This window comes from Mastigoproctus giganteus, chromosome 6 (assembly GCF_048544385.1).
Source record: "Mastigoproctus giganteus isolate SK-2022 chromosome 6, ASM4854438v1, whole genome shotgun sequence".
NCBI lineage: Eukaryota > Metazoa > Arthropoda > Arachnida > Uropygi > Thelyphonidae > Mastigoproctus > Mastigoproctus giganteus.
This window is the reverse complement of record NC_143580.1, coordinates 64,754,265-64,779,188: the sequence shown is the minus strand read 5'-3', so window position 1 is coordinate 64,779,188 and position 24,924 is coordinate 64,754,265. Positions and strand designations below refer to the sequence as shown.

The window sequence follows — 24,924 nt, the reverse complement described above, 5'->3', positions numbered from 1 at the left end:
CTAGACCTGTCCAGGAGTGCTTTTCTTACTACATTCGGTTACAAATACCCCGGATATTTTGACAAGACAAAGAACAAGTGTCTTGGTGTTTCTGTACAATGGAATAAACTAAAATTTATGGTTGCTCAATTTTTAACTTTCGTTTAGTTTGGCTGAAATTGGACAAAATAGTTTCAGCTTAGTTCTGTTTTTTAAATACATCTCTGTGAAATTTATTTAAAAAAACTTATTAATTAAAAGAACAATAAGGCTATTAATATTATTAAATATATATATATATATATATATATATCCTTAGTAAAGGGGCGTCGAAAATCTTGGTGCGGCCCTATGTACAGATAACCAGTAGCACGTGAAAAAATCATGAACTTGCGCACCCACGACCAAAGCAGGCGATTCGCATGTCTGGGTTCAGGCCTGCTAACTTTCTAGTTTTTGCCGAAAAATTCTATTCTTTTGTAATTTAAATTAACGTAAAATTTTTAAATGTTAAATAAACTGTTGGCAAACTGGAGAAATTAAATTTAAAATAATCATATTTGATATTCAGGTGAAATAGGGTTCACTACGTCTTCTCTCCCATCCCCCCCCCAAAAAAAAAACTGGTGGCGCTCACTGAAATTATATTTCTGCAAATATTTGTAATGTGTATGTGCTCTACAGTAGACCTCATGTTTCTGAGGAAAAGCGGAGTTAATACTGCGAATATTGATTCTAATATTGGCAGTATTAACTGATTTTCTGTTAAATCAGAAAATCTATTTAAAACAGGGAATAGCGAAGCGAGACCAGGATAATACCTAGAAAAATTGCGATGGCCTTACCGCAGCGATGAGGCATTCACAAAAAAGAAACACTTAATTTTGTAGTTGCATTCTGAAAAAACTTGCTATAGTAAGGAGAAAAACAAAAGGCGGTTCAGGGTCGCCCACAGTTCTCCTGTCCTCGTTCATCTCTATAGTTGGTTACCTTCAGCCTATTTGTCTGAATGTATATGTGTTCTATAAAAGCCTTGTCGATCAATACAGCCCTGGAGAGATTGTGCAAGGTTCATAGGGTAGAATTTTTCCAAATACTGACTAGAACTTGTGATTTAGCCACTACACTAGCAAGACTTTTGTGGATTTATTGGAAGATTGTTTTCTACAGCAGCATGTTCGAAAGGCAACCAGAGGGAGTAATACTCTTGATCTGATTATCAGTAGTGATTCTTCATGGATCAAGAATCTGCAGTTAAAGGAATTTTGTAGTTGCATTGATGGCAGTGATCACAATGTATTCATGTGGGATTTACTTAAAGAGGTAACTACCATCAGCAGTAAAAGGAAGGGTTTTCTGCTTTCGTAAAGGTGACTACAGCGGTTCACACAGTTTTTAAATCCTATACAGAGGGACCTACTGATGATGTTACCAACAGCAAATTCTAAATGGGAAGCAACCAAGAAATTAATCTTCGAAGCTACTAAGCTTTTCATACAGAGTGAGAAATAAGGTTTAGGCCTAAATGGATATCAGATGAACTAATGAGGCTCGTGTCAGAGAAGAAAAATGCATGGATGCATATAAATTATCAAGCGACACAGAAGCCTATGGTAGACATAAGCTAGTCTGTAATCAAGTCACGAAGGATGTTAGGCAAGCAAAGGCGATTTCAGGAAAGCTTTGAATACTTTTGCGCGCATTAAACACTACTGTACAAATTGGAGCATTAAGGGAAAATTGCTACAATTGATAAAAAGGATGGTTGAGTGGGAGAAGACAGAGTGGTAATCAATGGACGCTGCTCTTCGTGGACTAATATTAGTGGAGTCCCCTAGGGGGTTAGGCCCATTGTTGTTTTCTATAGTTATCAATGATATTGATGAAGGTATATCAGGTTTAATGTAAAGATTTGCAGATGATACAAAGGTTAGCAGGGTTCTTAATGACAGTAATGGTATGCTGCTGCAACAGGATCTAGAAAAGTTGGGCAGATGGGCTGAGAGGTGGCAACTAAAGTTTAACACTGACAAATGCAAAGCATTGCAAATGGGTAGCAGTAACCCAAGAGAAACGTACCAAGTGTGCAGTACCACACTCAGGGTAGTGGAGAATTAAAAATACCTTGGGGTAATTGTGCAGTCAGATACAAAGTTTTCAAAGTAGTGCAGACAGGCTGCAGAGCAGATCATGGGGTCTTGTCAATAATATACAGGAATTTTGCCAGCAGGGATAAGGAAGTGATTGTCCCCTTTTATAAGGCAATGGTTGGATCAGACCTTGAGTACTGCATAAACGTCTGGAGGCCTCATTTTAGGAAGTATGTAGAGCTGTTGGAACGAATACAGAGAGGGGTATCGAGATTGGTGAGGAGAACAAAGGAGTGGTCTTACCAAGGAAGGCTTAATTTCTGCAAATTGCAGCGACTGAAGACTAGGCACCTGCGAGGTGATCTGATTGAGGTTTATATGACTTTGAATGGTTTGAGCAAGCTCAATGTTGATGGGATTCTTTCTCTTGCGCAGATTAAGCACGTGGAACATAAATTTAAATTGAGGAAAGAAAGTTTCAGAATAGATGTGCGGAAGTTTGTCTTTAGCCAGCGGGTGTTTGATTGCTGGAACCAACTTCCGCCTGTAGTTGTGGAAGTTGATAGCTTAAATAGATTCAAGGGAAAACTGGACAAATTTTTGGAGCGAATGAATAGGTGAAATAGGAAGGTTTTTTTTTTTGCTGATGCTGTGTGAGCTTCCTTTTTTGCATCATGTGCCGCTGCTAATGCTAAATTAAGTAAAAAAAATGAGCTTGCTAAGTGTATGGATAAAGAACGAAGCTAGAAAGAAATAAAACCTTGTTAATTAAAAACAAAATGAGCTGTCAATTAACCGATGATTCCGAACTGTTAAGGAATAGCAAAAAGGTTCCAGCACAGTTTGCAAGAGTTCCTTCTTCTAGTGTTGTTGTTGTTTCTTTTAATCATCTGATTAATAATAAGTACTGCCATATCCTTCTCAGAAGTCGAATTTACATGGTATTGCACCGATTTTGATAATAAATCTGTTATTGTCTAAAACTTAGAAATATTGCCATCCAGTGTTTGCCCTTTGACGTGTGTCCAATGCTGTTAACTTCCTAGCGCCGATTATTAAACTTGGCATTTACATCCAACATAAGCCTCTTTCTGCTTTATTGTTATTCAAGTCTATGGCTGTATTCTCTAGAACCCAAACGTTTCGCAATAACTGCTGGGGTGACTTTTTTTTTTTTTTTATTTCCAAGGGTACAAGCAATCGTCAGACATATGATCCCATCATGATAGCCGAAAGTCTCCCTCACAACATGCCCAGAAGATGTAATAAGGGTAGACACGCGACGCTGAAGAAGAGATAGTGTTAACTATCTGACTGATCAGTCTAGTTCGTACTACAAACGAGTTATCTATGGTAGTTTTAAAAGTACCATTGAAAATAGCAGAGATGCAACTCAAGAGATGGAAATTATCACGTTCACAAAAGCATGGTTCAATGACTGTCACGGACAATGAAATAGGAATTTCGTTACTCTGGCACTACGTTGGGGTCCCACTTGCCCACATACCGCTATTTGAATAGCTTTCTATAGCTCCCAGGGAAGCTGTAGACCAAATTTGTTCCCCGTCCTGATTTTCTTAAAGAGGAATCGATAACGGCGGATTTCATCGTACAAGAATAAATTTCAGAAAGGGATTGTAGGGGTTCTGCCCACCCTTCCTCTGAGGAGGGACTTATAAAAATACCTTTTCTTGAGGCAGCGAATAAGTTATCACTTATATGTACAATAAAAGTATTTATTTTTTTGAAACGTAGTCTACTCTAGTAGATATTAGGCCAGACAAATTTGTCTAATTTTGTTCGTTTATTTTTTTTAAAATTCAATACTCCATAAAAAGAATTACTAAAGACAATCTTTAATACAGAGAACTACTTCTTATGCCGGAAAATTTTAAAGTTTATTGAACTAAGTAAAAAAAAGAATCCTACGTTACTTTTACAATAAAGAACTAATGTGAGTAGTTACTAATTAACATGTAGGAAGACGATTATACTAGGGAGAAAAGAAACAGGCGCCTCAAGGTCGGATATATTGCAGCAAGGTTTTTTTCCGTAGTGAGCAAATTTTTTCAGGTTAAAAAATGTTCCTTGGGATTAAGGAACTACCCTCTCCCAGGCAGAGGTAGTTCCTTTATAATTTCTTGAGAATTCAATACAGTCAAAAACGGGTATGTATTTTCTAGAAAATGTGTGTTCTGTGGTCAGTTTGCGGCCCTGAGATGCACATACTGACCCTGGTATGTGCATCTCAGGGCCGGATTTAAACTTGTTGTTGCCCTAAGCTATGACATGTATGAGGCCCTTCCCTCTTACAGTTCACCCGTGACAATATTAAAAAATGGATTTTTTTTAAGATGGAGCGAGGCCCCTTATAATGTGAGGCCCTAAGCTGTAGCTTGTTTAGCTTATGTGTACAGACAATACTCAGTTTAATATGACCATGTATTGGCGTCCGATATTGTGACCATTTGCCCAAATATCTTGGTTTAAAAAAAAATATATGAAATGATGTCGGTTTTCGATTTTTTAAACAGAGGCACGTGATGAAGTGATCAAGTTACCGATTTCTTTGGCTTCACTATAATGTCTTCAAATATTCGTCTAGCTATGGGAAGTCGCTAAATATAGATTTTAACTGGGCCTTCTATAGTAGTCTCTGCCCTTTTCATAGAGAAAAAGTTTATTAATAATAAATAGAAATTTCATCAATGGTGATTAAAAAAAAAAAGCAACATGTTTATCGGAGTTCAATAAATTCAAAGACTACATTTCGCCGTTTTTGCTGTTCCAGGCTCCTCCAAAAGACCAATGGAATGGACAACTACGAGGTTACTACATCGGCTACAAAATCCACGAGTCCTCTGAACCCTATTCCTATAAAACAGTTGAATTCAGCAAGCAGCTCGAAGAGGAGGAATACAAATTAACAAACCTCCAGAAGTCCACGAAATATGCCGTTATTGTACAAGCCTTCAACAATGCAGGAAGTGGGCCAGCATCACAGGATGTTGTCACCCAAACGTCCGATACTGGTAAGTAAATAAGGGGACAAATGATTGGTTTCCATCGATTCAGTAGCTCAATAATGAATTTGATATTACGAGGTAACGCGGTTTCAAATGAATTTCACTCTGCAAATGAAATTTTAGGCGCCTTGCCGATGCTCCCAGAAAGGGTATGTACATCAGGTTTCTGGGAGCATCGTCAAGAGGAGTCTGTCAGCAGCACGGTCTGATGATGGGTATCGGTAAGATACCTGAAACGTTACCTTAATATATAGTAGTTTAGGCGAATAGCTTAAACTATATCATTAATTTCACGTGGTAAAAGAGTGGTATTATATTTAGTAGTCTTACCTATAGAGGCTTCAGCGTTATATAATCTTAGTAATTAATTTTCACTTCTATTAATCACAGAAAAGGGGGAAAATTAATTTAATTTAAGGAAAAATCGAACTGAAATGTAATGCACTGCGTACATTAACCATTTTTTCCCTCGTATTATATTTCCTAAATACAGTACCATGCGAAATATTTTACTGATCTGATACTCGACACACATCACTCGGCTTTTCTTAATACATAATTGGTTGGGAATAATTCACTTTATGTAGTTGAATGTAATGGAGGCGTGATACATTTCATACTCTCTCTTTCTCTTTTTTTTTATCCATTACAGATCCACCTCCTCCGCCCTTCCTGTGGGTGGAGTCCCAGACCAGATCTAGCATTACCATCAAGTGGAAGCAGAAGGATGACGCCAACGAGCACGTGACTCGTAAGTATTGCTCTTTTTCTTGTCCTCATTTTAGCTAATTAGAGAACTACTTGCTCGCGATTTACGTGAATGTGGCGATAACTTTTGAACCACAATTCTGATTAATCGTGGAAATGTAAAGTCGTCATTAGATAGCGCTTTCTAGGCGAATGCAGTCATTTTTCTGGTTGTTAATATGCAAAATGCCAGTTGGTTTTTTCCTGAACTGAATACGTTTGCGTACAGTAATTCCGAAAATGAATTAAGATTTTTTTTTTTTTTTTTCAAAGATTGAATATTTATATTTGTCATCCTAAATACACGATCACGAATTTACACATTAGTGTATATTGTTTCTTATCTTTATTTTCCTTGCAATTCTCTATCGCTGCGTGACTTAAATCGGATCCATATTTTTGTTTAATGAAAATCCCGAGCACGAGAGGTATTAGAACTTAAAATACTTAGTACCGTGCATGGGCCGAAGGTTGAGAAGATGAAATTTTCAGGGAATATGTATAAAGGGAAGTTTTTCCAAAACGGAAATTGAAGGAATAGATGAAGAAGATGCTGACTGGTTTGGAATAGAGCGCGAGAATTATAAAGCCAATTCAGAAGAACAGTGCCCGTGGAAGTATCTATAGAAAAGGCATGCAGCAGAGAGACTTTGTTAGAGATGGATCATTAATTAACCTAACTGCCCTCCTTTGAATGGAATCTAGAAATCTGAAAGAGGTTTTACGGACACCGCCCCAAATGTGGGAACGCAGGGCGGATGCGATTTGTACAGAGTGAACAGCTGTTTGGAAGAAAAGTGAGAAAGACAAAAACCCAATTTTTTTTTGATGCAGAGGGAGCATTATTTGTGATGTGATTATGGCAAGGTAGATTAGAAGTCAGTAGTGGCATAACTAGGGGTGAGGCACTTGCCCTGGGCCCCATTTTTATGGTAAAAAAATGCAAAAATTCCAATTCTTGCATTTTCTTATTTGCCCTGTGTGCCATCAACCCTAGTGTTATGCCATTAGAAGTCAGGATAATTCCTAATAGAGATATGTGATTTTTGTCTAAAAATCCAAGTGTCATCGAATATAAGCATAAGAAATCTTTTTACGAGATATAAGAGAGGACTGAGTTTTAGGATTTAAAACAAGTAAGTTATCTTTGCCCCACTGGAGAATTGCCTAGAGATTAGCATTTAAGGAATTAGCAGGGGATATTTGAGAACTTGAAGCTGTTTGTGCAGGGCAAGGTTTCTCAAACTGTCAGGCGGAATGCAATGTGCTATCATCAGAAAAACTATGGATAGGATTTCTGGTCAATGTGAAAAGGTCATTAATATACAAAAGGGAAAGAGTGGGAGAAAGGACTGAACTTTGGGGATCACCCGCATTAATTGAGAAGTTAGAAGACAAAGAGCCATCTACCATCCCCAGCAATGAGCGGTCAGAGAGAAAACTGGATACCTACTTACAAAAATCAATTCGTAAACCATAGATGGGAGCTAATTTAGGAGACCTTTATGCCAAACACAATCAAAAGCCTTTGAAATGTCGAGCAACTGCTTGAGTTTTACCAAACTTTTCCATTGGATTTGTCCATAGATGGGTAACATATTTAAAACATTCTTCTGTTCTGATACTCGAAAATATGCCATTATCTGTTTGCAAATATAAACATTCGATAGTTGTTGAAGCATCAGAAACTAAGGCCATATTCCCCCGTGTATATTGTTTGTAAATTGCGTGTGTTCTGAGGTCGATTTTATGTTTGCTGGTAAAAAAAAAACACTCCTAGTTTCTTGCCGGGAGAAAAGACTATGCTGCCCTCTCCTGATACCGACTAGCTCAGCCGCGTTATGAAAATGACCCATAAAATTCCTCTTGTCATTGACAGGACTGTAATTCAGGTCTTTTTCACACGGTGTGGGGAGGACGGTGATCCTACTAACTGTGCTACCCACGAGGGCGTAAATAATCGAAGTATACTTCTAAGGTATTTTACACACAGTGTCTCGAAAGTGCCAGGACTTACCCAGTTCTAGTTACTGAAGGTCGCTGAGGGTCGTGCTTCTGGGAAAATTCTCTACCAGCTCTCTGACGTCATGGCATTTCGATTTGTGTGTGTGTGTGTGCATTTTTTTTTTTTTTTTTTTTTGTTGTTGTTGTAATGGCCCCAAACTCTTTTTGGACATTCCGCACGAGTTAGTCGATGTCTGCCACAGTTCATGATTAGTTGTGGCCCTCGTGATGTCAATGAACACTGGGTAGGCTTTCCTGGTGGCAACGTGGCCATAAACAACACACGTTTCATAGATTTTGTATAATCACGAAGTACCATTGCCCAGTTGAACTACCTTCCGGAGCCAACCTACATAAGATACCATACATGTCTCCATGACAGTTTGAGTCTGGGGGGGGGGGGGACGCAAATCCACAGAAATGAACTAATCAAACATGGAGATCGCAAAATGAGTCTGGTTTGTCTACTTAATAAATTCAGTTGAAGTTTTGCTGTTACAAACAATTAATCCTGGAACTTTTGAGGCAGAAGCCTGTATACAATAACTTTTCCATATGCTTTTTGTACTATATCTTTGAATAGTGTAAATTTTCAGTGAAGTATATCACGTACATTATTATGTCTGGTATTCTTACAGATTACACATTGCACTACAAAGACGAGCAGGGACAGTGGGCAGAATTGACCGTACCTCGAGCTGCTGACAGTCAGTACGTTCTCAGTGGGCTAAGAGAAGGAACCAGATACCAACTCTACTTAAAGGCTGTGGGAGATCCTGGTGAGAGTGATAAGAGCGAGACGCTCACTATCAGAACGGAAGGAGGAGGTGAGTTGTGTTATGGAATGCGATTTATGATCATCTCGTATTTAAAGCAGTTAATCTAAATTTTAGAGAAATTAGAGTGGAAACTCTCGTGCAACCAAATGTGATAGCGTGAATTTGCCTCTTACAAACACGCTTCGGTTTCAAGGAACTTGCAAGCAACGGTTAAGGACATACCCACCTTCCCGAATGGCATCAGATTCTTTTACAGTAAAAAGAAAGTAACGCGATATGCTACAAAAGTAATTCCATTTAAGAGTCATCTTTTCTCCATAATTAGATCCATTTAAACCTTTATGCTTAAAAGTTTTCACATCTCTAATATTGTTTATTGCGTTGTTAATTTAGCTGAGGAATAAAAACATCATTCTTCTTGCCATTAATGACTTATCATTTCGCTTCTTCAGGTTTTTTTTTTTTTTTTCAATGAAGGATACCAAAATTAAAGAATATCATTTTATTTCGTTTAACAACGAAATTGAAGTAATAAATATTTCCATAATACGCAACAAACTTGGAAACCACTCTTGTATTAGTCTTCCGTTATAATTTAAAAGGAAATCCAATAAATAATCATCAAATATGTTTAATTCTCTGTTTATTACGCAAAACGACAAGTATGTTTGTAAATATAGCTTTTCGGGCTTCAGTATTCTCACCGAAAGGCATGTCCTTAACCTTGCAGATTTATGTGGGTTCCCATTACCTTTTTAGGCCAGGTGAGGAATCTACCAAACCTCCGATTCATGACCATCAATTGTTGGTCATGCGCTTTCTATCTTTAAGATCTGCTTATGGAAATGGATAAACTATGAAAGACTAATGGTTGATTTTGTTAAATGATGAACTAGAAGTAGTCTGTTATCAGTGAATTCAATATTTTACTTTTCTCTTTAATTTTTCAGTGGTTAAATTTTACGTAAGATTTTTATTATTTAGCTAAATTTTTCTGTGAACACTGAGACATTGCCAAAAAGTCTTTACTAATGGTGAATAAAAGACATTAAGATTTAATTTGTTAGATAATTCTGGTATTAATCTACATTTATTTTTACTGAATTTTTTTAATACCAAAGTTCAATGTTCTGAGCATTTTGCATCAAAAAAAAAAAACATAAGTGAAATGAATTCTCATTGGTCTTCCAGTATTTCGACATTAAACTCAACTTTCCTAAGTAAATAATACCTGGAGTAATTTTGACAAGAATTATGGCCTGGTAATGAAACGTGAGATTATAAACCAAGACTTCCAGACAAAACAGATGCAGGCCTACTTCCAAAAATATCTCGGCTTAACCAGTTTGTTGTGAACATTATGGTCGCGCGCCACGTTGAAGTTTCTGTAGCAGAGTATGCTTTCGAGGAATCTAACCATCGATCTTACAGTGATTCACTCAGTCGCGGCGCGGACCTCCGTTGCTGAGTGCATTTCTCACTCACTTCCCGTTTGGAAAGGTGCTGTTTAGCAGGCGTCGATGAGGAGGGACAAAAGTGAAGCCTCCCTCCCCCACCACCAAATTTTACCAAGGAGTTTTGGCAGACAATCGGCTACTGTGGGAATTAGTTTTCTGTTGCTCATCAATTCTCACTTTGCTTGTCAATCAAACTCTGTATGGTATTGATTTCACTGGTTGCTTGATAGACTGACAGTTAATCCGTATAAAAAAGAAACTCAATTTGACAGTAAATAATTCTCGGTGCTTTAGCTTATTTTGTTATATTAATTTTTCAAGAATTTGAACTCCACGTGTTTGGACTAGTTTGGAAGAGAAATGGGGAATTATAGAAACCAATTCAGAAGATCAGTGTTCCATAGAAAAGAGCATGCAGCAGAAACAGAACGTCTATGAGACAGAGTGGAGAGACGGATCATTAATTAACCCAACTGCCCTCTTTTGAGTGGGTCTTTGTGGTTATTAACGCTGAGAGCGAAAGTGAAAACAGTTTTTTTTTTTAAATGCAAAGGAAGCAATATTTGTGAAGTGCTTATGCCAAAAGAGATTAGAAGTCAGGATAACCCCCAAGCGTGCCACAGGGACTAGCATTGCTGGATTAAGTTAAAGATTTTTCTAATAAAGTGGTCGCTCAGTATACTGGTGGCCAATCGCTTTTATATGCAATACAAACGCGAAAAATGTAATCATAGGAGTTGCAGTGAAAAAGATTGTCTGGTGAAGACGTATGAAGGAGTAATTTTTAATCTAAATTCATGACAGTTTTATCCGAATGCATGCTTATGAAGTCGGAATGATCTCTGGTCTATTTAAATATCAGCATCCCATTTTACGATTGTATTGACTATTTGTAACTGTTGTCCTTTAAACAAAAATGACACCGTAGCTCTAGAATAAAACAATGTTGAATATGGTCGGGGTTGCATTCATATTTATTTATTATTTATACACTGGTGTTCAAAACTTAAGGACCAACACTATTTATAAAGGTTTCAACCACAAAATCTTTACTTAAGGTACTTTTTACTGATGAGAGTAGATTCAGTCTCAGCAGCTAACTGGCGAGAGGTTGGCACACGGTATTACCCAGCAAACATCACTGAAAGGGATCAATATGGCCGTCGAGGCGTTATCTTGAATGGACGTATACAACAGATACTGGAAGGCGGTACTGTAACTGGTGCACGCTACTGTACTGAGGTAATCCTTCCCCATGGCGTTTGTCCGAGGTGCCATTGGCCCCGAGTTCGTGTTTATGGATGATAACGCCACACCCCATCGCACTGCGGCTGTTGATATGCTTTTGGAAAGTGAGGACATTGTTCGTATGGATTGGCCTGCCCGCTCCAGCGATCTAAATCCCATCAAACACATATGAGACGCCTAGCGGCACGTCCACACCCAGCTGACAGATGAATGGACGATATTACCGCAAGAACTTAACAACATTGTTCTAGGTATTGACAGGAGGTGCAAAGCCTGCCTCGACATTACGGGTGGCCATATCTCCTACTGAGGACCACCTCTTCCCTTTGTTTCATCTTTGGCAGTGATGCATCTGTATCATGGAATCCAGTGCTATGTTGCCATTTTTGAATAAAGTCTCTATGTACCGTTTTGTTTCCTTTATCATTTCTGTACCTCACGAGGTTTCTTTGGTATGTTTTCCCATATCCAGGCCATTCCTATGAGAAGCTACGGGTGAAAACCTGATTGGTCCTTAAATTTTGCACATCAGTGTAGTTCAACACAATTAAAACGGTGATAATATTAATAATCACGATTCTAGCTACTCGTATCAGTGAATTATGGGAAATGATTTTAATTTAGCAATGGCGCATTCGGCTTCTGTTTGTTAAGACATTTTGAAATGTAAGCAGTTGTATGACGGGACCACGGTAGCCTTGGCGTAACGTGCCGGCTTGCTGAAACGACTGTTGCGGGTTCGAATCCCGCTACTGTGTTTGTGGAGTTTTTCACTTCAGTTCCTGAGTTAGTCGGTCTCAGGCCGTGGTCGTGAGGTTTTCCCCTCACCCTCCTAAAGCCGACCTTAGAACACCCGCAACACGCCCCTAGAAATAATCCAAAATTAAATTGGAAGACGTATGGTAGAGTCCGCGGCGTTTTTCGCCGTGAACTTTATCCTACGTCTTCCTTACCGGGCCTCACTCACCCCTGTGGGTGGGGCCATCTTCCGCTGCATGATTTATGCAAATGTTATTGGGTGTTAAACGCTGTCTGTGACGTCATAGGATTACGTGTCTTAAGAAGTTTGTGTTTCTGAAATTTAAATTTGAATGCACGCAGCCGTTAAGGAAGGTTAACAGTGTTGTATTATTCGGTATAATAATAATGCGCTTGTATTAATTTCGAGGAAAGATTTTTTTTTTTTTTATTACTTATTATTCGAACGAAAGGACTAAGATGCAGAAACTACTCAGTGTGATTACCAAAAGAAAAGATGCCCACGCAATCCTTTGAAGGTTCTAGACAGTCACGATTCTCTACTTCAGAAATTGCTGGACTTGATGGGTCAAGAAGCAACATTTCGAGTAATCTGTCCTTGACTCAAATTTTCAGAATTTTATCAGCGCTCATTTTCAAAACAAACAGGATTCTCCAATACAGAGATATTAATCCGGATGAAGTTTCCCTAGATTAGATTGGTTGAAATCCCTGGCTTTCCACCATTACTGATTTTGTCAGATATCTGATAAAATGTTATTGTTGTAAGGTTTTAAGCGCATCGGTGACTTGCACATATTGCTCCAGTGTATGTTCACGGGACGATTTGCATTTAGTGTGGGCTGGAAAACCCCTATTCCCTCCGTCTGAGCTTGACTAACTACAGCCCTACATTTGGGGAAGCCTTTAAGAATTCCAGCCAAACAAAAAAGCATAAATTTGATAAAAAGTCATTCAAAATCTTTTTCGGAGGGATATCCATGTATCATCAGATATCGAAAAGGTACATACAAAAAAAGTCTCATTTATCATCAAAATAGGAGGCTGACAGTGAACTGTGGACATGTGTTTTCTTAAAGGGCGGTTCCTAGAACGTCAGTTCAACTCCGCCTCGTATCTTTATGAAGAACAGTATCACTGCAACTGAGCCAGATATTGTGAGTAATGTAGGTTTGTGTGCACGTTCTGTTGTGTCTGGCCTGTTGGCCACCCAGAAGCATCAACACCTGGAGTGATGATACCTCTCCAGGTACTCGTCCACACCACGGGAAGGTGGATCAGACCCAATTGTGCTCGTAGTCTCATTTCGAGATTCTGACCCACCTGATGTTGCCAAAAGGTGGGCCAGATTCCTCCGGGGGCACACTCCAGAAGAGAAATTTAAAAAAAAAAGAAGTTCCCGTGGTGCATTCATAATTAAAAAAAAAAAGGGGGGGTTCTCGTGGTGCATTTATATAACAGAAAAAGAAAGAAAGAGAGGGTTAGTTGGAGTTAGTTTGTTGACGGTTTGCAACAAACGTCTTTGCCCGGCGGAGGTCCCGTCAACCTCCGCCAGGCAAAGACGTCTGCGGAGAAGGCATGGAAGGCAGCGAGGTTAGTTGAGATGCTGGTAAGTTGATGGACTTGGTCTGGGAAGAAAGCAGCGATCTTGCTCTTGAGGCGGTCTCTGTATTCTTGATACTGGACAAATTCAAATATTAAATTGTGGCAATTTTCGCTCTGTCCACAGAAGCATAAGCCCAAGTTGATTAAGTTTTTCATTTAGTGATCCATGCCCAGTTATAAGGAACGAGGATTCAAGACTGAGGGAAAAGCAGACGCTAGTCTTTTTGGACATCACGAAGATCACATCTGGAAGAAAATTTCTGGTCTGCCACGCATTAATAAGTATCGAGCTTTCTCTTTAACATCTGTGTTTAAGGAGAGTTCTGTGTTAAGGATAAAGGCAGGAATTCCTTTCCTGAGTCCGTAGCAACGACCTCTATAGATTATGTACAGTTCTAGTGGAAGGCTGCCCGCTATTACTTGGATTGCAGCTGTGGAGACTATATGGTAGACCTGATGGGTTGCCAAAATCATTCCTCTCTGAATAGATTTGACCTTCTCTCTCATTTTGACGATAGGAACACGATGAAACCAAGCCCCTGCGAAGGAGAGAATTGGTAGAAAAAGGCCTTGTAGTAGAGGAGCAGGGTTACGCCTTGATAGTCTCCACTTTCTCCTGGAGATTCTAAAAATGGAGGCGGTGAACTTCTTGATCTTTGTACTGAGATGCTGGAGATGTGAGAGGAATGATAGCCGGTGGTCGATTACCACTCCAAGGACTTTAGTTTGGTCAACAAAAGGTATTTGGATTCTGTTGATTTTGACCTGAGGGGTAGGCTTTCGCAGATCAAGCCTGGTTTTAAAGACCATTTCGGATTTGGTGGGATTTATCTGAAGTTTGTTAAGCACTGTCCAGGAGGTGAGGTTATTGAGGATCCCGCTGTGTTGTTGATTCAAGTGCTGCTCTGGAGTGTCCAGCGATGATTTTGGTTTTTTCGAAGGTGTTGCAACACCATATTTCAAACCTGGAGCCCCAAAACTGAACCCTGTGGACAACACCGGTGGATGAGTCTTTGGACTTGAAGGTACTTTGATTTTACTAGTATAAAGCGTTCAGAAAAATAACTCATGAAGAGCCAGTAGAGGTTATATGGATATTCAGCTGTAGGAAGGCATTCCAAGGTACTTTCCCACCAAACGTTATCAACCCCCCCCCCCCGAAGTCGATGAAAAGGGCTAGTTCATACTTGATTGTGATGTTTTCAGGTGCAGGATCAGGTCGGTGAGGGTATCTTCACATTACCTGCCCTGGGTAAAGCCATATTGAGCTGGACAGATCAGATTATTAGAAAGAAATGGATTGGTTGATACGGAGAGCCATAAGTCACTCCAAAGTTTTTCTCAGGTTTGACAACAGGGCAATAGGCTTGAATGATCCAGGATCAACTGTTAGTTTAGCAATGAGGTGCAGTAGTGCTACCCTCGATTGGTGTAGGCATGGACGGTGCTATCATCAGTCCAACTAGGCAGCCGCCTAGGGCGCAGTACTGGCCTCAGCCTTATACTTCCTTTGGAGTCTGGGGGGGCGCAGACTCCATGAATTTCCTAGGGCGACGGCCCTGGGTGTAGGCATTTGCTGTATAGTAAGAGCAGATGTTCAGGCTTTAACTTATGGTATCTAATTACAAAGGCATGCCCAATCAGATCCAATCCTGTAATTTTTTTGAAATTTACCTTTTTAAGGACAGCAGCCAGTTCTTGATTTGTAAATGGTTCTGCTTGTGTTGGGGTTGCATACGCGGCATTCTCTTTACGAATGGTTTTGTGTGCATGGAGATCATCCAGGAGGTTGTCATCGGGGAAAAGCTTATTTATTATTGCGTTCACTGATTCAGTCCAGATGGTAGTTTCAATCTAATCCATCTATATGGTTCCAAAGACGTCTGATACAAAGGTTTTATCCCGTGAAATTTTAAAAAGTCGCCCGCATGGAAATATATATTTTTCTTATTTATATACACTCTATGGAGCTGGGCTACATCTGGGGCAGGTCAGTCTCGATGGTTCTAGTAGTGTTTGTGCTTGGTGAAGAGATCAACAGTCCACCATGCACAAAGTCTGTAGCAAGGAACTTTCTTTCTTGCGGATTTATAGGAAGCTTTAAGGATTGATCTTTGGATGATATTGCAATATTTTTCCAGGGCTGTGGCATCGTATTGGGAGGAGGTCCTGTAAACTATTCATATTTGTTTGATGACCTGAACTAGTAAATTTTTGACACTGAACACGCTGCATTTTAGGTCAACAACAACATGGTTCTGTGCCATCATCTAGATGAATGTTATACGGCCATTAACTACTCCATATTCCAAGTTGAATAAAATTTTAGTTTTCTTCTTCTCCCAAATACTACTTAAAATATAGCGACTTTTGGGATGGTTATGTATATATTTTTCTCTCCACAGAAATACGTTAGACAAATTTTAATTTCAGAAATAAATTAATACACTTAAGTTTATACTATCCACAGGATTAATTTTGGTGGCCAGCCAGCCAGCCAATAACTACGCTAAGCGTTAGCTGCACTATATATAACTTTCTTACATAACAAAGCACTGTAGGCGAATAAAAGTTCACAATAAGTTTACGGACCCCTCTCCCCACCCCAAAAAAACACAGCTCCTCGTAGATGAGTTTATTCACTGAAACCACTACGTAGTATTCTACTTATTTCCAATATTCTGAAAGTTCTGTTAATTCTCTTTCCTCTGATGCGATGGTGCAAAAAGTTGAGCAGAAATTCTTTGTGTAATCACAATCTTCTGGCACAATTGGGAACAAATTAAGTCTTATCTTTATTTCTTTTCAAGTGCATATTAAAGTGCAAACTTTCCTTCTACAACAAGACTTGTGTATATCGAAAACAACACATTCTGTTTTTGCGTGTGATTTGATTCTTCTTTGTGCTGGTAAAAATTCCTTTTAATCCTTCAAGACGAATTAAACTTTTTATTTTATATACACACGCAAAGTGAACCCGGAAAACATTTCTTCTATTCGAAAGTTAACTCAACTGTACTTTTATTTATATTTTTAAATGATTTTACTCTCCCTCCCAAAAATGGAATTATTTAATTTCTGAAAGAAGAAAGATAACTTTGAGTAGACTTTTACTTATAAAAAAAGAATTGAAGTAAGTATATTTCGTCTTAGTCGATGCCTGACCTACTTTTGTTTTTATGTACTGCTGGTTTTTTAGCGCTGTCAGATATGTCCACCCACCCCATCGTGGAGCAAGGAGAGGATGTTCCCTTTTATCTCCGCCTCACTGTCATTGCACCCATTGGGGCATCTGTGGGAGTGATTCTTGTAGTTCTCCTTGGGGCCTGCCTCTATGTGCGCAGAGAAGAAAAGCGTTTCAAGGCCGCCCTTGCTGGTAAGTCAAAAACAAACCATCTCTCATCTCTCTAATTATATGTTCCCCTTTTCCTGCAAGCGAAGATATAAATACAAGCACGTGCGCCCTTAAAATAAATGCATTATCTAATACAGTGCACCCCGCTTGTCGTGATCACGGAAAATGTTATTACAGTACTTATTTCTTTGTGATCAATCCTAAAAAACAACTGCAACTTATAGGATAAGTTCTAATTCTTGGCAATCAATTTCAGAACGTATCTTGGAAACTGCAGTTATTTTTTAATGGTAATGTCGCCGGAGAAGACAAAACTTTTCACAAATTCCATCCTTTGGTGGGTTTATTTACTTAGGAAAATCTGTTAAAGAGTGGTATTATCTTTAACTTGCAGAGTAGTACTTTTTGGAGATGAAGCACCCCCTCTACGCTACCAAAGGAACAAAAATAACAGCATACAGTTACCCTCTGTGCATATTATATAGAACGAACTAAACTTTCTTTTTATGTAATTAAGTCAAGTTACAATAGCTGTTAAAAGCCCGCTGCCTATTCCAATTCACACTGCATCAAAAGACCATGTGGAGTAAAGTTAAAATTTTTCATAAAGAGCAATGGAAGCATTTTAGTATAACGAAAGTGGAATGTTACTTGAAGGTCACGAAGGTTATTTATTTTTAAAGGTGAACCGGATCTCTATAGTTCAGTCGTTCTCCCCACAAATTCCTGAGAATCCTATACCTTTTGTTAGAAAGAAAATAAAAAAAAATCTATGTTAGCTAGCTCTCTTTCATCCTTTGTCTATTTTACAGGGAATCCAGATAAACGCTACTCCTACAGCGGCAGCTCAACTTTACCGCACGTGGCCGCCCAGCGGTATGTCGATGTTGATAAAACTCGACCTCTCCTTCAAACGCCCGTCCCCTATCTACCGAATTCTCACTACCCTAACCAGTTCCCCCAGCCGTACGCTACACTTCCGCTCAAGGACGGAACGCTAGACAGGCGTCGGATGAGTGGAGAACGCCCATTGCCTCCCCCAGGAAGAGATACCTTGAGAGGTCAGGTAAGTAGTAACTTTAAACACGTGTAAGGACTTTGAAAACCAGTTGTGTGAGTAGTACGGTGTTCGAAAACACCTGGACCAGGTGGGACCGAACTGGCAGATGGATGATTTGTGTGTGTGTGAGAGAGAGAGAGAGAGAGAGAGAGAGAGAGAGAGAGAGAGAGAGAGAGAGAGAGAGAGAGAGAGAGAGAGAGAGAATTTTAGCAGTGAACTTGTGTATACTTTCTGTAGAATAATGCTGACTGGCCTTCATACAACTAATGATTAAATTTAATCTGCCTCAATTATGCTTAAATGGATTTGTGAGGCTTCAGGGTTGAGAGCCATTAAAAAAATACATTATTCACATACTACTTTAAAACTGACAGAGAGATGCGAAAGTCTCCACCATTTGGGATTTAATTTTTCCCTTCCAATTTATTAATTGATGTGTAAATACTAATGTGCATTAGAACTCAAGAAAAACTCCTTCTTTGACAATTTGAAGGGCGGAGAATTTCACGAGGTCAATGCGTTCCCTTCACAACACTTGGATCGAGTGTGCCAAAATCGAGATTAATTTAGGAAAAATTCCAGGCCTTACACCATCGGATTATCACGAATTGAGAAGTGTACAATGCAATCTTGATGGAAAAATACTTGAAAGTTTTGAGGTTGTCAAAAGCGGCCCGACCACAAGTACACATCACTTTTGTAAACATGGTAGCGGTGGCAGAAAGTCATGGTGAACGAAGGAAAAATACTTGATTAAAATTTGATATACATTACTTAGCATAAACACAAGTTTCTTGCAACTCAGATTGTTTTGATATAAAAAAAGACAGACAAACCTCATATCCAGGATGAAATTACTTGATGCGTTGTCTTGCAAGGTCAGATGAATGACTGGTTCAAAGAATGTGGTAAAACAGACTTATCCATTTTCTTTGTTTTTTCGCTTTAATTACATCATGGGTCTGCCGTAAACCTTTCTGTCTACTATGTATGTATCATATCTGCAATGTATTGCAGAAGTAGAAGCTAACTCAGGCATATTTAAATATCATCATTGCAGCTATGTTTCGTTAACATTTTTCTCGGTTTCTTAATAAGTGAAGGTTTATCAGGTGCATTATATATTTAGATGGATGCAAACAGTCTCTGTTTCTGTAATAGTTTTTTCGTGATACTCTTAATTTCTTCCACCATCTGTTTGTTTTGTCTTATTTTTAAATGCTTAAACAAAATGTTTGTTGCAAACATGCGATCTAGGATATTTATTCCATTCAAAACGAACAAAGTTAATTCGTGATTTTTGCCAGTATCACTGGGTTAATTTTGTTGGTCCTGAAGATTTACATTTGTGTACACTTTATAGATAATTATTTTAACTACCTCATCGATCAGTATTCTACTGCGATTAAAATGCAGGAGGAAATGAATTGGTGAAAGACCGGAACCTTTAAGGAACTTCTCCGTCATTAGTTTAGAGGTTAGAAGACTGAGAAATCTAGAGAGATGCTTGTTAGGAAGACATCCCAAACACAATGAAATGCCGAAAAGAATTGTTTCAGTCCCTGAGAAATCTTCCATGAAATTTGTCCCAAGATATCACCAGTGGATCAACCTGATAGAATCCATCCTGGTGATTACTAATCAGATGGAGGGTTTCCACCAGTGTTTTTGATTTCCTTTAGTTCAACAACTTATATCCTATAAAATTCATTCGTTTTTATGTCCTCTATCGCTTTCTTAACTCCACAAATATCCCAATTTTTCGATTTTTTCTTTAAAACTAGGCTTTCTCTAATACATAAATCTTTAAGTTTTGCCATTTTCAATTTGTAGGTGGTAGATGACTTTCATCAACCGGTGAAATACCACCACTTTGCTTATTGGAGGCTTGAAGTGGTGAAACCTATGTTTAGTCTCTAGAGCAAAGTTTCCGGTACCCCCCTCCCCCCATACTTCTCCTTCAACCCATGCACGGTACTAAGTACTATAGGTTTTGATACCTTTCGTGTTGGGGGTTTCATAAAAAAAAAAAAATTTGAAGTCGCTACCAGAAAGAAGTCAGCTAGGCATTTCAAGCGTATTAGATGATATGCTGATGTTAGCAATCATAAGTCCACAGCAATGCATGTAAACTAAACTATTCGCATTAATTCCACGGTTTTGTGTTATGTTTCTTTAAAAAATTTCAGCCAGGCTTTTCCTGTACAATTTGAAGATTTATTAAGAAGCCACTTTTAAACTGGAGCACTCCACTAATAAGACTAATTTAAACATTTAGCCTAGGTTGATAACAAACTCCTGAAATAATGCATATTACAAATCTGTTTACCTTTTATCTCTATTCGTCACCCCTTCCCAATTTTCTTTTAATTATTTCGTTTTCATCTTTTATTTATCGTGGTAACAGATACAATCTGCCTATTATTTTTCGTACGTTTCTAGAATGATGAGAATTTTGACACGACACAACCTACAGAAATGATCTTGAAATTACCAAATTCAATGACAACAAAATACTGTTAATTAGAAGTCTAGAAAAATAATTTGAAAAGAATGAGATTTATGATTACGTGATAATCATTTCATAATTAAAATAAAAACACAGAGTTAAAGTGATGTCAATTATTTTTATAATAACAATTATTCAGAAGTTATTAGAGCGCAGACTATTGTGTGTGACATAGGCAAGGATTACTGTAAATGTCAAATGAACTTTCACTGATAAAACAACAACCATTTTCGACATGTAAACATACCGGGAACAGTTAAGAAGATTACAGAGTAAAAGGTAACGAGATCAGAAGGCTTTGTTAATGAAATCAAAACGATGTAATAAAGATAAAAATTAACTCAACCTGTTTAATGATGCAACTCATCGACAAAAGATTTCTCACTGTATTCTGCAATGGCTATTAAGAAAGCTGCAGGAAATCAATTTAAATATAAATTATGCATAAAATGTTTAATTTAAACCTTAAGTTTCTAACGTTTGTTTCATTTTCCACAGTGTACTTTGGACCGTAGGCGACCACCACCACCAGCTCAGGTCATCCAAGAAACAGCAGAAATTCACCATTATGATGTCGCAGCGTGATGCGTTGTAAAGCAGCGACCACTGCCGGATGTTTATCCTTCCTGATTCGAGAAGGTGCTCATTTGCTATGATCCGTGTGTACAGTCGTACGATGTATAAATGATGACGTCACTATTGTGAAAGTGCACGTGCCTATGTCTGTGGCTTCGGTGAAGATGGTGGCCAGTTTTGAAGTACTCAAAAGAGCAGTGACTCCACCCACCAGTTTTCCCTTTCCCCCTCACACATCCCCATCTTGTTTATAGGTGTCCTTTAGTACTGTTGATTGCGAAGTTGGAATGGTTCAGCATTCCACTGTTGATGTGATTTACGTTTTCCTAGTCTCCCCCTCCACCATTTCTGAACAACCATAAAAGTGAACTAAGAAGAAAGCGAACGGTTTGTTACATCTTGTTCTTCAAGAAAACTATTCTTACGTTAGACTGGCGAAAAAGTTCTAATCTCAGTTGTTTAGTATTTCATTATCTAAACAATGAAAGAAGTAATGAACTGCATTAATTTCCTCTGAAGTGTTCATCAAGAACATGAGTAGAAGTAACGAAGTTTCCTCTTATCTTCAAAGGAGGGCGAATTAGTTATCCCAACTAACAACTTCTGTTGGTTGTTTTTTTGAGACTAGAGTCACTATAAAAAACAACAATGAACCACTTCAAGTATATTTATAAGGATACACCCCATTCCACCATCCCCAGGATATTAAATGGATCCCCAAAAGAAAGAAGTATCCAGCAAGACCTGCTTAACATGCTTCTAATTGCATGGGAAATCTGCAGTCACATTCTTGCATTCTACGATCAGTTTCCACTGCACCACTCAATGTGTTTCCTCAGTGTTCGGCATTAGTGCATTCACCTGGTTTGTATTGATATAGTGTGTCCCATGAGGCTTCACAATTCGAATAGCCTCGCTGTATCCAAGATTTGAACATTCCTGTGTACTGAAAAAGCACTCAATGTTGGTGATTTAGAAAAATCGATGTTTATTCTTGGGACTCTTCGTTAAAAGTGGTCGGAAAATTTCTCAGGCCTTCTGCACCAAATCGCAAATATACTAAAAAATGTGACTTTGACAATTGAGTGTAGTATAGTGTGATGGAGAAAATAAGATTGAAATATCTCCTTTTCTAAATCTCCAACTTGGAAAAAAAAAAAAAAATCTGTCAGTATCAAGATGACCACTCGACACCATATCAAATTTTTCCTTGAATTCTCACGCACTGGCTACCAGATGGCGCTTCGATCGCCGCCTTCTCAGTAAAAGAGCTTAGTCCAACTTTTGAAGGAGGGGAAAAAAAAGTCCATTACGCCAAAGAAGTTTTTGTTTGTGTATAGTATCGCTTTGTTATTCTCCTACAGCTTATGTGCATGCTATAATCTTTGTAGAAGACAGTGCTTAACTAGATCTTCATCATATTAAGCACACTGATTTTGCTTGAAATTTACAAAACACGTTTGAAACTGCTGAACAATATATCTCCAGGGTTTTTTCCTACCAACTATTTCTCACTAATTCTCGTTGTGTATTGTTAACATTGTAATGCCATCGTTAGAATTCTTATTTTCAGTACAAATGTGTTTTAACGGAAATAACTCAATTGGTATGAATCCTGTTAAGGAAATATTTAGTGCAACTTTTTGTTGTTCTTAGCAGTTTTAATTTTGTAAGTTTCAACATGACTAGTATGTAGCAAAATAACATGAAACTTTCTCTAACTTTGGATAATTTACTGCAATGTTTTACTTTTTTGTAAATTCGTGTCTCTAATGGTACTCAATTATCGTGCAATCTCTGAAAGTGTATATTAATTGCCTTGATCTTCTGTTAATTGTCAAATATCCACTGGACATAAGAAACAATTGAACTTTCTACGTGTTTTGTAGTTTCTGTAGCTTCAACGTGTTCCTTCAATTTATGTAGAAGGTGAGAAAAGAATTTTGGGTGCAATAACAATATTTTTCGCAGTGACTTGTAAGTGATCATTCCATTTATTTATTGTACATGGATGAGTTCAGGATGCTTATGTAAAAAAAAAAAAAAAAAAAACAATGACAGTGCAGAAAGTTTATAGGTGTCTGCAGCGAATGACTTTTTTTGTATCAGGTCACTTCTTTTTGGTCTGTTAAGAGTCATCTATCCAGTAGTGCCAGGGCCAGCGGTGTTTTGGATGACATCATAAACTATAGGTACAAAGAATTTTATGAAGTCATTTGAGTACTTGCCTCTAGGTGGAGGTTGGTGTCTTCACCGTTAGCCCAATGTCGCCTTACATCGATTAAGCCAAAGCCTTCTCAATAAAACCAAACCCAAAGGTTACAAATGCCTATCTCAAGATAGTACGGGTGCTGGTAATATTCTACAACTGCCGCTAGGTGAAAGAGAGGAGGAGAAGGAGAAAAAAAAAGACAAAGGTGACTTCCTTAACTTTTAGCCCAATGTCGCCCAAAATATAAATGACTGTCCTTAAAAGCCTTGCCAAACCAAGAAAAAGTATAGAGTGTTGTATAGGAGCATCGTAGGCGCTGAAGTTAACTCTGCTCTGTTTGTCATCATTCCTTGTGATGAGTTAGTGGTGTTCCTGTTGGGCTAATTGTAATGTTCCCTAAAAAGGTAGAGATAAGAGTGTTTAATGATATAGCGGGAGCAATTTTACTAGAATTTTCGCGCTTAGATCAGTGTTCGAACCCCATCCAGAAAGAGTTTTGATACTTTTTAAGTGATTGCAAGAGTTAATGCTGGTTATGTATGATGTGCTGATCTTCATGTAAGAGATTATTCTGTGATGTCATAATGCTATGTTTTCATTGCCACTTTTTTTTCCTTGTAAAAAAATTAAATATATGGTGCTGTGTTATTTGCTGGCAACTTGAACTATTGATATAGAATGTGTTTGACGGTGGAAACAAGAAACTTCCTTCAGCTAACCAACCGTAACATATTTTTGATTATAAAATAATTTCAAGATTACACTTAAAACTCGAGATTCTTTTTCACTCAATTCGGACTAATGTTTGACGCGTTCTTCCTAGCATAATTTATGGTAGTCGTAAAGAATAGGATATTTGAACAACCGAAAACTAGCCACTTAATTTAGGAGCGCATTTAAAATTTGAGATTTAAGAATATACATCGATGGAACACAAGAAAAAAAATTTCAAATAATTAATCTTGAAATACTACTTTGAAGCTATTTTTCAGAAGTAACGGTTATAGGGAACACTGTGTTCTAAAGTAACCACTATCTTTTGAAAGTCCATGACTAAATTCAGTTGTATGTGGGGGGTGGAAGAACTGTAACTTGTGCATAAAATCGGCCCTGTGACTATGTTAGTTAAGCCACAATGAGAAGTTTACTTCAAACGAGGGAAAGACAACAAAGATCTTAAATGGTATTAAATATTAATTTTCATTTATACTCTGGACAGCCGAGGCCAGAAGAGTTTACAACTTCATCCAAACTAATTACTTGCAAGAGGGACACTGTGGTTGGTCATCTTAAAGGAGCAATACTAATACACCCCTTGAAAATAGTACAGATGGTAGTCTTTCGTATATCAACTACAAAAATTGCTTTAGTGTTTATATTAAGTTGTTTTCAATAAAACAACTTTCTCTTTTACGTTGTATATTAGTATTGCTTAATTAATTCGTTTCATTGCAGCCAATGGATTCGATCATGCAATTTTCGAATATGAGTTTGCGTACGTTACCCAAGGGTCATGAC

General features: G+C 38.2%; 1 protein-coding gene across 4 annotated transcripts in view; it reads left to right on the top strand.

Moving 5' to 3' along the window:
* Nucleotides 1–24,065, top strand: part of LOC150084357 (cell adhesion molecule Dscam1-like) — a 144,231-nt gene extending 120,166 nt beyond the window's left edge. For 2 of the 4 annotated variants that reach the window (XM_090375995.1, XM_090375997.1), the window contains exons 10-15: nt 4,861–5,101; nt 5,748–5,846; nt 8,485–8,675; nt 16,887–17,070; nt 17,862–18,115; nt 21,117–24,065. In XM_090375995.1, coding sequence (XP_090232121.1) covers nt 4,861–5,101; nt 5,748–5,846; nt 8,485–8,675; nt 16,887–17,070; nt 17,862–18,115; nt 21,117–21,203 — 1,056 coding nt within the window. In that variant the 3' untranslated portion in view covers nt 21,204–24,065. The remainder of the gene's footprint in view (nt 1–4,860; nt 5,102–5,747; nt 5,847–8,484; nt 8,676–16,886; nt 17,071–17,861; nt 18,116–21,116) is intronic. The other 2 variants (XM_090375996.1, XM_090375998.1) reach the window with 1 other exon arrangement.
* Nucleotides 24,066–24,924: the final 859 nt, after the last annotated feature.